Raw genomic sequence first — 15,601 nt, 5'->3', positions numbered from 1 at the left:
TACTCCTTGGCGTGTGTAGAATTGTGATATTCAGTAATGATATTAAGTGGTTGGTGTCTGTTTTCCACAGTGGAAGCGTCCGTTCATGGCAGTAATGCACACTGTACAGACAAGACAATCGAAGCTGCTGAAGCCCTGCTTCATATGGAGTCTCCTACCTGCTTGAGGGATTCCAGAAGTCCTGGTATGTGAGCTGTCCAGTTTATACTAAATGACACATTGTTTCCATTAGAATGAAGACTGAGATCAGTAATTGATGGGGAAGGCTCTAGAATCTTTTTTTGGGGGGTGGGAGAGTTTCAAGACAGGGTTTCTCTGTGTAGCTTTGGTGCCTGTCCTGGTTGAACTACAGAGATCCGCCTGGCTTTGCCTCCTGGGTGCTGGGATTAAAGGCGTGTGCCACCACCGCCTGGCGAAGGCTCTAAAATCTTAAATGCTGTACTTAATGTCCTAATAAGTAATGCAGAAAATGCTCACAAATTTTTATTAAGCAGCTGTGTATGTTGTCATGTTTATTTTCTTGATTCTGAGTAAATTGTAGGTAGTTGTAGTCCTTAAGAGCAGGACAGGTTGGACCATTTGCTTCCTGTAGCCTTTCAATCCTTGACTCACTCATCAACAGGCAGTAACTGACTACATGGAACTGGCCATGGGAGAGGGAAAGGAATTTATTTCATATTCCTTCCAGCTTATGAAATAAGGTTCTTTTTTCCCTTGCGGATTGATTTTAATAGTAGTGTTGTACCTATTTGATTTTGTCTTAATTTAAACTCATTGTACAAGAAGTACAGTTAGTTGCTAACAGCAGCCATCTTTAAAAGGTTATTTTGTGTGTATGGGTGTTTGCCTGCATGCATTTCTGCACTCTGTGCATGCCTGATACCCATGGGTGCCAGAGGAGGGGTCCGATCCTTTGGGACTGGAGTTGCAGATGGTTGTGAGCTGCCATGTGGGTGCTGGGAATTGTATTCCAGTTCTGAAAGGGTATCAGTGCTCTTAAACACCGAACAATATTTCATTTTTCCTGCAACCATCTTTTTAATTGCATTAGGATCCAATTCATTCTTCAAGGACATGAGAAGTAAGTGGTAGCATTATTGGGTAGCATATTGATCCATGTTAGAATACAGTATCTGGATCTACTAATTTGAAATAGAAGTGTGGTATCCAGGTTACTCATGCATATGTGAGGGAAGTTGAAGCAACATTATTGTATGTAATCTATTGTATGTATGTATTGATAGCAATCTGTATGTACTATTTTAGTGACTTAAAATGATATTTGTCCTAAAGTGAACAATTAGTCCCTTTCTCTTATTTTAAAGTAAAAAAAAAAATTGTACTTTGTACTGAACTTAATAAATTTTTAAATTTTGTATCACGACCTTGTATTTCCCAGTTAATGAATGATAGATATGTACAATGAAAATAATTATTAAAGGACCATTATTTTTTAATTTTCTCTGTCAAAATCATGTAAAATGTTGCTGCAATTAACCTAGATGTTTCAAGGGAGTTATGGAAAGATCGCTCAGGAGTTAAGGGCCCTGTGCACTTTTGCAGAGGACCTGGGTTTGGTTTCTACACCACACGGTAGCTCCAGTTCTAGAGGAGCTGATGCCCTCTTCTGGCTTCTGGAGGCGATAGGCACACAAGTGTATAAACATGTTGGCAAAACCTCCAGACACACAAAGTAAAAACAAAACCTTCTTACAAAAGGACCTCAAGGTATGAAAAAGAGGCTGACTTCTTAACTGTAGAATGGTTGTCCTTCGTTTTAGATCGTTTGGGATCTCAGTAACTTGACTTCTTCGGGCACAAGTTCTTACCTTGCTTTGGACAAATCTGTAAACCTCGCCTCTTCTAAATATTGACCTGTCCACATAGGAAACTATAATAGGGGTGGGAAATTTTAATTTTTCAACTTTTTTTTAGTGGAAGTGTTTGTCCCTCCTTGTCTATCAACTCCAGAGTTTATCCACGCGGCGATGCGGCCAGACGTCATTACGGAGACTGTAGTGGAGGTGTCAACAGAAGAGTCGGAACCAATGGATGCCTCGCCTGTTCCCACTTCACCAGACAGCCACGAACCAATGAGAAAGAAAAAAGGTCGGGGATATTGATAAATTTGAGAAATCTTTCCCATCTTATCTTTTATTTATTTATTTATTTATTTATTTATTTATTTATTCATTCATTTATTCATTTATTAATTCATCCATCCATCCATCCATCCATCCATCCATTCATTCATTCACTCATTTATTTATTTATTTATTTATTGGTTGTTGTTTTGTTTTGTTTTTCGAGACAGGGTTTCTCTGTGTAGCCCTGGTTGTCCTAGAACTCACAGAGATATGCCTGCCTCTGCATCCTCAGTACTGGGATTAGTACTGAGTACTACTGCCTGGCGGATTGATGTTATCTTAACTAGACTCAGAAATACAGCAAATGGAGATGTAAAGATTGTGCTTTAGGGATGAGAGGGGGATCTATAGTTGGTATGTAAAATGGATAAAAAATTTCTCAATAAAAAAATGACACAAGGGAGGAAAAAAAAGATTATGCTTTAAAGCCAAGCAGTGGTGGCGCACACCTTTAATCCTAGCACTTGGGAGGCAGAGGCAGGCGGATCTCTGAGTTCCAGGATGGCCAGGACTGCTTCACAGAGAAATCCTGCCTTGAAGAAAAAAATAAAAAAGATTGGGCTTTAATATTAATATTGTTTAAAGATGTTTATAGTCAGGCCTGGTGATGCTGACTGAAGCAGGAGGATTTAGTATTGAAGGCCAGTGGGCAAATAAATCTAGTATTTATTTAAAATAAAAATAATTCCCCCAATTGCTGATATATATCATGATGATAGGGCACTTGCCTGGCATGTTCCATCCCCTGTACTGCTTGCCACACACACCCTCCAAAAGATGTTTGCGCCAGGTGGTAGTGGCGCAGGCCTGCAATCCCAGCACTCGGGAGGCAGAGGCAGAGGCAGGCGGATATTTGTGAGTCCGAGGCCAGCCTGGTCTACCAAGTGAGATCCAGGAAAGGCGCAAAGCTACACAGAGAAACTCTGTCTTGAAAAACAAAAACAAACCCAAATAAAACAACAACAAAAAAAAGAGTTGTAAACTCTTTAGAGGAACTTGCTTGTTACATTCAAACTTGCTTTTTATTTTTCCAGATCCTCCCTTCCTCCCTACCAACCCAATGTCATTCCCCTTTTCTCTTTGCCCAAGAGCCCTGCCTACCCCTCCTCTGTCTAGCTATTGGCCATTCATCTTTTTATTATACCAGTCAGGTGCCTTTGGCAGGCAAGGTCTTTATGTGGTTAAAAAATACAGCATGAACACAAGCAGCGCATCTTCACATAGTTAAAGAAATAATTCTGTTCCACAACAGTGAAAGACACTGACCACAGCAGCTCTTCCATCAGAAGGCAACGGGAAGTAATCTCAGATACTGGGTGGTATCTTGAGCATAGGAAACCTCAAAAGCTTGCCCCCATGGTGACACACTTCCTCCAACAAAGCCACACCTCCTAACAGTACCACTCCCTATGAGCTTATGGGGGCCAATTACATTCAGACCACCAGAGTGTGTGTATACATATATATGTACATGACATTTGTACACACACACCAGAATATTTAGCCATGAAAAAGAAGGGAATCGTGTTTGCAGAAAAATGAGTGGAGCCAAGCAAAATAAACTAGACTTAGGAAAACAAACATTGTTTTCTCTTAGGGAACCAAAGTTGAAGAAAACCAAGTGTGATAAAGTAGTGTGAGGTGACATATACTTGTAATCTGAGGCAGGAGGATAATCAGTTTTAGGCAGGCTGGATCATGGAAGTAGAAGGAGGACAATTTGGGGAAAGGAAAAAGACCCTGGCCTGGAAGGAGGCCAGAAAGAGTAGTGTGGATCAGTCGTATACTGTATGTATGAAAATGTGATAAGGAAACCTTGTGCAGTCAATGTATACTAATCAGACATTAAAAATACACACAATTCTGTGTTTATTGCTGTCTGCGAGACAAAGTCAGAATGTCATTACCTGTGTTTTTGTTACTATGTGCATTTGAACATACAGTCTTTGTATGTTTTTAAGGTGTTTTATTGTGTATGATGTGTGTGCCGGGGTGCACATACAGAGCTTAGAGGAAACTGCTTTGGTCCTCCTTTATGTGAATTCTGGGGATTGGGCTCAGGTTGTTGGGCTCCATGGACTGGCCGAGCCACCTTGCCAGCACCCTAACCTTACTTGTCCCAGGACCCAGTGGAACTCATTTCCCACATGCCCTTAGTGTGTTGAAGCCGAGCCCTTGCTTACCTGGCTTTGCCTTCTGGCAGAAATAAGGACAAACATGAATGGTACATGCATTTATTAGACATAATCACTTGGAAGAGTGTGCTGTTTGCTTTTTTCAACATTTACACTCGAGTTGACAAGGGAAAATTTTAACACTTCAGCTTAAAGTTTTGGTGAACTGTCTGGCTCATGATATAAGTGGTGTTAATGTTCTGTTTGTTTGAGCTTGGAGGGCTTCCCATGATCAGCTCCTCTGCAGTGAGTAGGTGAAATTGTTTCTAACTGTATGAAGCGATGGAGAGTGTGATCAAAATATACTTCCTATGCATGTATGAAGCTCTTAAAGAATATAAATAAATATACTACAAACAAACCAACAAACCATACTGAATAACTTTCTAGCAGCTGGGTGTGGTGGTGCACCCCTTTGCTCCCAGGCAGAGGCAGTAGTATCTCTGAGCTCAAAGCCAGCCTGGTCTGCATAGTGAGCTCTAGGACTGCAGTCTGAAAAGGTAGCCGATTGAGGCTGTCTCTGACCATATAATAGAAGTTAGAGAAGTTACTGACTTGTACAGTCAGGTTTCTGCTCACGGTTTAAATCGCAGGAGTGTTTAATGCTCCATTTACAAGTAACTTTCATACACACCAAGTCTTCTTGAGTGAGAAGACTGTGCTAGGGATTGAACCCAGGGCTTCATGCTTGCTGGGCAAGTGCTCTACTACTGAGCTACACTGAGCAGGCTGGCCTTTAAACTCACTCTGTGATGCAGGCTGATTTCAGAGTCTTCCTTCTCAGCTTTTCATAAGTGTGTGCCACCCCTCCTTGGCAGTGACTGTTGTAATCTGCACATTAGTGTCTAGTTTAGTGAGGAATGTGTTTTTAGAGAGTCTGGTAATTATTTCTGTTTTCAGTTTATGGTTTCATTATCTTATTTTTCCAGTTGGCCGCAAACCAAAGACCCAGCAGTCACCAGTTTCCAATGGGTCTCCTGAGTTAGGAATCAAGAAGAAAGCCAGAGAAGGAAAAGGTAATTTGTGGCAGGTCATTTGGGGAATAAGATTGTTTTTGGTGACATTTTTTGCAGTTGTAAGAAGGATTATTTCTAGTAGATGTACAAATGGGAGTACCATCTCTCAGTATGTCTTAATCAGGTGTGGGTCAGCATTATGGGGAACTTTCCAAATAGCTATGTCTCAAAGAGATGGATAGTAGTAGTGTCCACACGACAGTGCAAACCACATTGTTTTTAGGGACCATTGTTTGGGGACATTTCTGTAATAGCACTTATTCTCATGTTGAGCCACTTCAGTTCATTGGTTTGGGTGGGTGTGACAGTCGGTGACAGTCTGTGAGAGCCAGCAGCTCTGTATTGTGTGCTCCTGGTCATCAGTCTTGGCAACAAGCTCTGACATTTAAGCTACCTCTGGCCTTTAAGCTACCTCTGGCCTTCTGATACATACTTCTTTTCTTTTTTTCAAGACAGGGTTTCTCTGTTGTAGCCCTGGCTGTTCTGGAACTCAGAGATCACCTGGCTTTGCCTCCTAAGTGCTGCAATTAAAGGTGTGCATCACACACCCAACTCTTTTTTTTTTTTTTTTTTTTTAACATTTCCTGGAGTTGGAGTTACAAGCAGTTATGGGTACTAGGAACTGAACACAGGTCTTCTCCAAAAGCAGTCAGAGTTCTTAGCCACTCAACCATCCCTTCAGACCCTCTGCTTTATTATTTGGTGTGTTTGATGACCATAAACAAAAATTATCTCTGGTTAATAAGTAAATGTCTTTAGATTGATAGTCTTAATTTTTTAATTAATATGCTTAAATTTGTCTATTTTTAATAGGTTTATTATGTAAGTCTAGTGAAAACTACATAATAAGTCCACAGGGATATTTGGTATTAGTTATATCCAAGAGGAAGAAAGAACAAACTCCAATTTCATTGATCTTTTCTTAGTTTGGGACAGGTTTCTGACGTTCACTTCCTTGTCTGCTCCTGGTCATCTGCATTTCCAGTGGGCTAGGTTTTTGTTTTTCAATGTATATTGAAAAGCTAAGTGATGTATTGCAGCCAATAGGAAGACTTGCCTCGTAGACACCTAGTATACACGTTCTCCAGCATTAAGTGGCCCTGTAGTGCACACCTGTAATCCTAACCAGAGGATCAAAGATTCAGGGTCATCCTTGGCTACCTAGAGAGCTTGCGGTCAGTTGGGGTTACCATTAGACCTTCCTCCCAATTGCAGTATTGCAAACATTAAAGTTACACTGTAATAGTAAATTTGTCACTAGTAAATGCAAAGTCAAGCTGTAAATGTGCAATTCTTTCTGGTTGGTTTGCTTTGTGGTGGTATTGTAACTGAAGGCCTTGCACACACTAAGCAGGCACTCTGTTTCTGAGCCACATCCTCAACTCCTCGTCACTTTCACTTAAAACTTAGTGTAAGCTTGAGGCTGATGTTTTTGATATGGTTAAAGTTACAGTTGAACTGTGTTCAAACTCTAGCCATTGTTCTGCAAACTCAAGATAAAGTGTCTGTCATAGGCAGTAGTCCTGTGAAAGCTTCCATGTCTGGATTCTGCTTTCCTTAAAATTACTAAGTTAGGAATGAGAACTTGGACAGAGTAAAGATAACCTTACAGATGTTGATGAGTCTACTTAATTCAACAAACAGAATAATTTAAATTCTTGATAAATCTCTGTTCACTTTTCCTGGTCTAGTCACAGGATCTAATAACCCCCTGCTTGTAAAGGAGTGCCCCAGCTGCATGTTCTGATGTGGTTGAATGATGTGCATGGGTCAAGAGCTGCTAGGTACTGATGGGGATGCAGTGCTGCTTCAGAGATGATGAGGTGGTGCTGAGGAGGCGGGCCTTTCTTGGCCAAGGGATGCATACTGTGATCAGCTGTGAGCTATTAATGAGTTTGTTGACTTTGAAGGGAGTTCTGAATGGAAATGAAGTGCCAGTGTTTGAGTTGAAGATGGGACTGCAGTGGGTTAGGTTCGGTTTGGAAGCCTCTCTTGAAGGTCTGCATTCCAGGATATAGTGAGGGATTGTTAGTAGAGGCATCTTGGACTGGATAGGAGTAAGTGTCTTGTTGCCTTCTCAGTCTTCTTTCATCTTGCTCCTAGAGGTTCTGCAGGAAGAAAAAGGAAAACAGATGGCAAAGTGCTGGTTCTCTCCCCATTTCCAAGGGAAACAAATAAATAAGAAAATCTTAGCTGGGCAGTGATGGTGCACGTTTTTAATCCCAGCACTTGGGAGGCAGAGGCAGGTGGATCTCTGTGAGTTCAAAGCGAGCCTGGTCTACAGAGTGAGTTCCAGGAAAGGCACAAAGCTACACAGAGAAACCCTGTCTCAAAGAACCCCCCCCCCAATCCTTTTCTTCCTTTTGGGATTAAGTTATTTATTGTACTTGCTAGATCCCCCCTTTACACATATTTTAACTGTCTTCCACGATGTACCATTCCTGAAATGTTAATCGCTATTTCTTGATTCCTTTGAGCCCTTGTGATCTGTCTTACATTGTTTCCGGCTGACGATGCATCGTTGTCTATCTATCTATCTATCTTCTCATCTACTCCCGTCCCCAAATTGTCAATTTCTCAAGGCAGAGATCCCATCTTCTCTATTTGGGTTGATAGATACATGTAGATGCTGTAGCTGAAGTTGTCCTGTGCCCCGGCCTGCTGGCAGTCAGGACAAATCTCTCCCACTAGCGTCCCCCAAGTAAACACACAGAGACTTATATTACTTAGAAACTGTATGGCGATGGCAGGCTTCTTGCTAACCATTCTTATATCTTAAATTAACCCATTTCTATTAGTCTATAAGTTGCCACGTAGCTTGTGGCTTACCGGTATCTTAACATCTGCTTCTCTTCATGGTGGCTGGCAGCAGCTCCCTGCCTCAGCCTTCCACTTCCCAGAATTCTCTCTCCTTGTCCCGCCTATACTTCCTGCCTGGCTACTGGCCAATCAGCACTTTATTTATCAATCAATCACCCACAGCAAGATGCTATTTTTATTTTTTATTCATGTGTGTAATGTCTGTAGGTATGTGCATGTCAGTGCGGGTGCCCATGGAGGCCAGAGGTATCAGTCTCTCAGAGCATAAGTATGTGCCTAGTTGAGTGGTCCATCCTCCTACTCCTGTTCCTATTCAGGAACACGTGTCTTAGGACTGGAGCATAAGCATATCTAACAGACATGTTTACATATGCTGAAGTGAGTTAATCTAGTATATTCACAGTACTGGGGACACTGTGTAGAAAGATGAAATATTAAAAAAAATGGTTAAAACACAGTAAATCATATGGTAGTCCAATCTATGTTTACTAGCAGTTCAGAGATCCTAAGAGGTCTTCGAAGATTGGGGGAGCCTGTAGCCACCTGCCCTACAGTTAAGGCCTACTGGTTAATCAAAGAACAGTATTTCTTACAAAGAGATCCTGATTGATGTGCCAGTCATTGGGGCCCATGCTTGCTGTCCCTGTCCTGGGGAGGGGAGGTCAGTAGTCCAAGGCCAGCCTGGGTTCCGGGACCCTCCCTTAGCACTAGTAACAGCAAAGCTGGCTAGTGCTTCTGATGAGTTTGAAGGGGTAGAATATAGAACACACAGATTATTATATTCAGAGTTCAGACCTGTATAAATTAAGAAATTAGATTCTGTTTAATTCAGGCTAGCATTACATTATACTAAGCATCATGCTATTGCTTTCCTGAGCCGGAAGCCTTGGGTACAGGACACACGGCAGTATGGAATCTAGGGCCTCTACCAGCTTCCTTGTGGAAGAGCATACATTTTGAAGAACAGACACACAGTCTGGGCATAGTGCAGGCCTTGAATCCCAGCACTCGGGAAGCAGAGGTCTTGATTCGAGCTCAGCTTGTTCTACATAGCAAGTTTCAGGTTTGGCTGGACTGCATAATGAGACCTTGTCCCAAAAAGAAATAGCAAATAAGTATCTTTAGGATTTTATTGTAAATAAGGATATTTTATTTGCAATGAATCATATTAATGGATTTTAAATTAATGCCTGTCATTGTTTTTGCTTTGTTTTTAAAGGAAACACAACCTATCTATGGGAGTTCCTTTTAGATCTACTTCAAGATAAAAATACTTGTCCCAGGTACATTAAATGGACTCAGAGAGAAAAGGGCATATTCAAACTTGTGGACTCAAAGGCTGTCTCGAAGCTTTGGGGAAAGCATAAGAACAAACCAGATATGAACTATGAAACTATGGGCCGAGCTTTGAGGTGAGAATGAACTTGGGCTGGTTTTTAAATAGAATTTACATGTCTGTGTAGATTGTCTGTTAATTGTTAAAGTCCTTTAAAGGAAAGCTTTTAAAAAAAAATCTTACTGTGACTTCTAATTTTGGTGAACAATCTAGGATTTCTTAGATTTGGAAATAGATGGGGAAAGAGAAGTTTGGTCTCCATGCAGAATTTCAGTGTCGGAACATCCATATTTATTGAAATGGGTTCTGCATTTAAGAGGGTTCTGGAATAGAAATTGTTACATTGTAGATCTTTTAAAACATCCAACACAGACATATGTCTTGCAGTCTCTACTGTTTGGTAATTGAAGACAGGAAGATAAGAAGTTCAAAGTCATTTTCCTTTACATAGTAAGTTTGAAGCCAGCCTGGACTACAGTGAGATCCTATAAGAAACCCTAAATGAAATGCATTTTCCAAAGTTGATTTGCTTTTAGTTCCTGTAAATGTTGTAAATGACTTTATCTTGATAATGAAAATTTTTGTTGAGTTGGGCAGTATGAGAAATCCATTAAATTCCCAGTGTGCACATTATTGCATTTATTTATTTGAGACAGGCCTTGCCTGTAGCCCAGGCTGGCCTGGGGCTTATGTAATCAGGCTGACTTTGAACTTGCATCTGTTCTCCTACCTTGAGGCAGGAGTCACTCCTACATCATGGTTTGTTATTTGGGGGGGGGGGGCAGCGTGGACATGTTCCACAGATTGCATCTTTACTAAACATGGCTGAGGTGATCAGTCCATATAAAGTCGGATTGTTTTTATAACAGAGTTCCTTGTAGTATCATTAGTGTCCTGTGTTTAGGCTAAGCTTTTCTAAAGAGAGACAGACTGCGATCTCATCACTTGGGAGGTGGAGGAAGGAGGATCAGTCTAGAGTTGAAGCTAGCCTGCTCCGTGTAAATAGAGGTAGTGTGGTGCGGTGCTGGAGATGAAGCCCTTTCCTCTTAGTAGTGAGTCTCTGGGTTCAGTCCTCGATGCCACAACATCTTGGAACACATCTCGGTTACAGAGAGAGCTGCATCAGCCACTTGTCACTGCTGTGACCAAAGCAGCTTAGAGAGCGGGTCACTGACCGTGGGAGGACAGGCATCGCCTCCCTCCACAGCCAGGCACAGGTGCATGCGGGCGCAGTGCCTGCCTCTCCTTTCCAGTGGGTCGTCCATGCCCCACTGTTCCATGGCCCACTTTAGCTACCCAGACCCAGAGAAACCGTGAGTTCGTGCTTAAGTCCCTCTAGGTCTGGTCAAATGGACAGTCAGCATTAACCATACGGGCCTGTGGCACGACATAGCAGCCTCATTTCCTCACCTGATCTGTAGTCTTAGAAGTAAATGTTTGTCAGTGTTGGCTTTATCGTAATGGCGATAGTGGGATTGACTCTTTTTCCCCTCACAGATACTACTACCAAAGGGGGATTCTTGCCAAGGTTGAAGGACAGAGGCTTGTCTATCAGTTCAAGGATATGCCCAAAAACATAGTGGTCATCGACGACGACAAAAGTGAAGCCTGTGGTGAAGACCTGGCCGCAGCCGCTGACGAAAAGTCCTTAGAACGAGTGTCATTGTCTGCCGAGAGCCTCCTGAAAGCGGCAACTTCGGTTCGCGCCGGGAAAAACTCATCTCTGAACTGCTCCAGAGCCGAGAAGGGTGTGGCTAGAGTCGTGAATCTCACTTCCCCTGCTCACGACGCTTCCTCCAGGTCTCCTCCCACCACAGCGTCTGTGGCGGCAGCAGCTCCCAGGTGAGGGAGGCAGTTAACTGGAACGCGGTGCTTTGTGTTTGAAATGCTCCTTGGAACAGAGGAAAAGTGCTTGTTTAATCTCTATTAGCCAACGCTGGATGAACACTTGAAAACATGCATCTTAGGGCTGGAGAGATGGTCATTGGGAAGAGCACTGGTTGCTCTTCCAGGACCTTCGTTCAATTCCCATCGCCCACATGGCACCTCACAACTGTCTGTAATTCCAGTTCCAGGGGGATCCAACACCCTCACACACACATGTATGTAGACAAAACCAAAGACCAATGCACATAAAATTTAAAAAAATTTTTTAAAGCGCTGGATTTTTAAAAATAGACTTCTAGCTATACATAGTGGAACGCATCTATAGTCCTAGGTTCTGTGGAGGCTGAGGCAGAATCAGAGTTCAAGGCCTGCCTGTGCTACACAGTGAGTTCTAAGCTAGCAGTGAGTTAGCAGGACCTTGCCTCAAAAAGCTGGGGCTGTAGCTCAGTAGTAGGACACTTGATTAGCACGCAGGAGATGCCAGGTCCAGTCCCCAGTAGGGAGCGGGGGAGATTTTTTCCTCAACTTTTCTACAACTGTAAAAGTTGGAAGCACTGGTTTTAAGCCTTTGGATTTGTGTTTACTTTTAACCAGGAGACTCATTTTTTTTTTAATTTAGTATTGAGCATAAGCAATTTGTTTGTTTTTTACCCACCAGGACAGTTCGTGTGGCGATGCAGGTTCCTGTGGTAATGACATCTCTGGGTCAGAAGATTTCCACTGTGGCAGTTCAGTCAGTCAATGCAGGCACACCGTTAATAACCAGCACCAGTCCAACGACAGCCACCTCTCCAAAAGTAGTCATTCAGACAATCCCAACTGTGATGCCAGCCTCTGCTGAGAGCGGAGACAAAATCACCATGCAGCCCGCCAAAATCATCACCATCCCCGCTGCTCAGCTCACACAGTGTCAGCTGCAGACCAAGTCGAACCTGACTGGGTCAGGAAGCATTAACATTGTTGGAACCCCTGTGGCCGTGAGGGCACTTACCCCCGTCTCAATAGCCCACGGTACCCCTGTAATGAGACTGTCGGTGCCTGCCCAACAGGCTTCCGGCCAGACTCCTCCTCGAGTTATTAGTGCGGTCATAAAAGGACCAGAGGTTAAATCGGAAGCAGTGGCCAAAAAGCAGGAGCATGACGTGAAAACTTTGCAGCTGGTAGAAGAAAAGGGCGCGGATGGGAATAAGACAGTGACCCACGTCGTGGTGGTCAGCGCGCCCTCCGCTATCGCCCTTCCTGTGACTATGAAAACGGAAGGACTGGTGGCCTGTGACAAGTGAAGTGTTAGTGTCGGGAGGGTCATCGAGAGAACGGAGGAGAACTGGGAACAGTTGTGCTTAGACAAAGCAATTGGACTTCCTGGAATATTACCTCTCCCATGTTTCAGTGGGAAGTGAACTACACGTTGAGATGCTGACAGAAAACTGCCTCTTGAAATAGGAACAACTGAACCCTCCTTAAGAAAAGACTGAAGGGACCAAGCAGCCCACTACACTATCAAGTTACACTAAGAGTTGGAACACTAACACCTGTAAGAGGCTACATAGTTTTCAGTGGGGCGGGGTGGGGATGGGTGATCTCATTGTTACATAGAGCGATTTTTGATGCATTTTATATGCATACCAGCAATTCTTACTGTGTTTGCACAGTGCTCACTTAACTGGTGCTATGTGAAGACTCTGCTAATGTAGGTATTCTAGAGTATGAACTGAGTGGATCCAGAAGCTCCAGAAGAGGATAGCAAAAAGATCTAGTGCGTTTTCTTGTTTCAGTTTTTGTTTTTGAATATATATATCATATAGCTTAAGCTGTTTTAAAACAAAGGCCTTAGACTAATTTTCAGTTTTCTTTCTTGAAATAAGCTAATGGCTTGTTTGTGTAAAGCTTTTTTATTAAAGGAAAAAATTTTAAAAATCTTGTACCTAGCACAGTATTGTTATAGAATTTACATGTAACATTTTATATGGTAGTTTAAGTCTGTTGGTTTCTTAATTGTGAAGAAATTGACTGTTGGCTCTGGCCCTTTACTGTAACATACCGCGTCGTTCAGTTCAGCCCTGGCGTCTTGCAGACTCCTCAGTATCAACCCTATCATTCTGAAATTCAGGCTCCGCATGAACTCATCAGGTAGCACTAATACCTGCTCTGTTTCCTTTCTCATCCTTTCCCTTCTTTCCTCCTCCTCCTCTTCTTTCTTCTTTTTTTAGTTGATGTTTAAGAGGGAAAGTACCAGTGTTCAGATTTGAACTATAATAGTTTGTATATTCAACATTTGAAGTATATTCTATTTTGTTGTACTCTTGTTTCAAAGTGTATTCAAGTAGGTTTTCTGAAATATAGAAGTGAAATTTATCTTGTGGTTTCAGTCTCTGGTGATATTTCTCACAATCCTCAAGCCAGTACAGTGTGTTGTTTTAGTTAAGCAATAGGTGTTTTCTGAATTACTGCATCATGAAATGCTGCTCTGGTTTGTCCCATTGCACACTCCCATTTCCTTTATGATTGGCTCCTTAACAAATGCAGTGTTTTAGTTGGCCATACTTAGGGATTTCTATGCGTGAAGCCTTTTCAACAGAGTGGCAGAGTGCTTGCCTGGCGTGTGCCAGCCCCTGGATTTGTCCTGGCACCTCACCTACACAGTGAGTCACCTCCAGTCATACCATTTGTTTCCATCAGACCATTTTATGGGTAGAAACTAAGGTCCAGCCTTTCCAGGTGAAGGCTGAGGCACCAGAGGATCACACAAATGACTTAGTGTCACACATAATTAGGACCTCCTCGGCATCTTAGTTTTTCTTCCACAAATAAAAAGTTGTCTATATTTTTAGGAATTTAGATGAACTGTTCAATATTTTTTGGCCTTTGTATATTTAACATAATGCTACTTATATCAGCAAAGATTTTTATAAAAGTTCCGTTTCTAACCTTTTTTTTTTTTAAACTAAATTGATTTAAAAAAATGATGCGTATGAGTGTTTTGTCTGCATGTGTATGGCTGTGTACACTTATCACTGTGCTGATGCCCCAGGAGGCCAGAAGAGGGCATCAGATCCCCTGCAGCTGAAGTTGTAGATGGTTGTGAGCCACCCTTTGGGTTTTGAACCTGGTCCTTTGGAAGAGCAGCCAGCACTCTTAAATGCTGAGCCATCTCTCCTGACCACATCCCCCTTTTGAATCCACAAACTTATCTAATGGTACTTTTAAAAATAAGGAGTCTAAGTCAATTTCTTATCCCATTGAGAGTTAACCTCAAAATCTACTTCTTAAAGTATTTCCTAAATATTTCATCTTTCAAAAGCAATACCATGCAGTTAACTTTTGGTCAAATCTCTATAAACTCATTTTTCAAAAGGCTGTACGTGCCTGGACCCAAGTCCTTGAGCCACAGAACAGACAGATTTTGGTTACTAGTGCTAAGGGTCTTGACAGCTAAATTGTAACAGATACTTTCTTCTGTGATTTGAACTCTATGCTAAAAGCAACAGGAAAAAGTTTCAGGTAAACATCTAAAACCTAAACTTGCAGATTTAACTACAGCTTCTTAGCTCTGTCTTTGAACTATGAGTCAATATAATGAGGTTACACTTTGGTCCCCAGCACTTTTGGAGAAAAGCCACAAAACCATAGCTTGATGGCACTGCATCTTCCAAACTCCAGCCTTTGCCCTGTGGTGAACAGCCTGTGTTTATTCCTTAGATCACTGTCCAGGAGCAGTTCCAGACTTTAGTCACCACCCTTCTCTCCAGATAACCAAGAGACCTCTCCAGAGACCCCTTGGCTGGACCCTTTGCTACAGGATCTCACTCCAGCAAACATCCTTGTCTGTTTCAAGGAGATGCCTCCTGTTCATAAGCATCACTTTCCCTTCACACACCCTTCGTCTAATAGTTAACAGTTGATCGTTCAGTATCTCTCCTCAGACCATTGATTTTTCAGTGGGGATCCTGCAGTGCTCACTGAAGTTCACCAATAGCCCAGCTTCCAAACCAAACAGTTTACTTGAACGATCGGAGAACAAGTTGCAGAAGTCAGTTACGCCTTCCACCATGTGGGTCCTCAGGATAGAACTCAAGTCGTGAGGTTTAGTCGTAAGCACCTTTACCTGTTTATCAAGCCATCTCAACATCTATGTATGTGTGCCACATGTATGCAGGGGCTCTGGAGACCGAAGAGGAAGCTGGAGCCCCTGGAACTGGCGTTAACCGCTGTGAGCTGCCA

The 15,601-nt window shown here is 42.4% G+C and overlaps 1 protein-coding gene across 5 annotated transcripts in view; it reads left to right on the top strand.

Moving 5' to 3' along the window:
• Elf2 (E74 like ETS transcription factor 2) overlaps positions 1-13,735 on the top strand; it is an 87,727-nt gene extending 73,992 nt beyond the window's left edge. For all 5 annotated transcript variants that reach the window (XM_036190413.1, XM_036190414.1, XM_036190418.1 and 2 more), the window contains 6 exons: positions 71-184; positions 1,972-2,109; positions 5,251-5,337; positions 9,377-9,569; positions 10,991-11,335; positions 12,039-13,735. In XM_036190413.1, the coding sequence (XP_036046306.1) occupies positions 71-184; positions 1,972-2,109; positions 5,251-5,337; positions 9,377-9,569; positions 10,991-11,335; positions 12,039-12,663 (1,502 nt within the window). In that variant the 3' untranslated portion in view covers positions 12,664-13,735. The remainder of the gene's footprint in view (positions 1-70; positions 185-1,971; positions 2,110-5,250; positions 5,338-9,376; positions 9,570-10,990; positions 11,336-12,038) is intronic.
• Positions 13,736-15,601: the final 1,866 nt, after the last annotated feature.

Source organism: Onychomys torridus, chromosome 6 (assembly GCF_903995425.1).
Source record: "Onychomys torridus chromosome 6, mOncTor1.1, whole genome shotgun sequence".
Lineage (NCBI taxonomy): Eukaryota > Metazoa > Chordata > Mammalia > Rodentia > Cricetidae > Onychomys > Onychomys torridus.
This window is presented reverse-complemented; position numbering and strand designations above follow the sequence as displayed.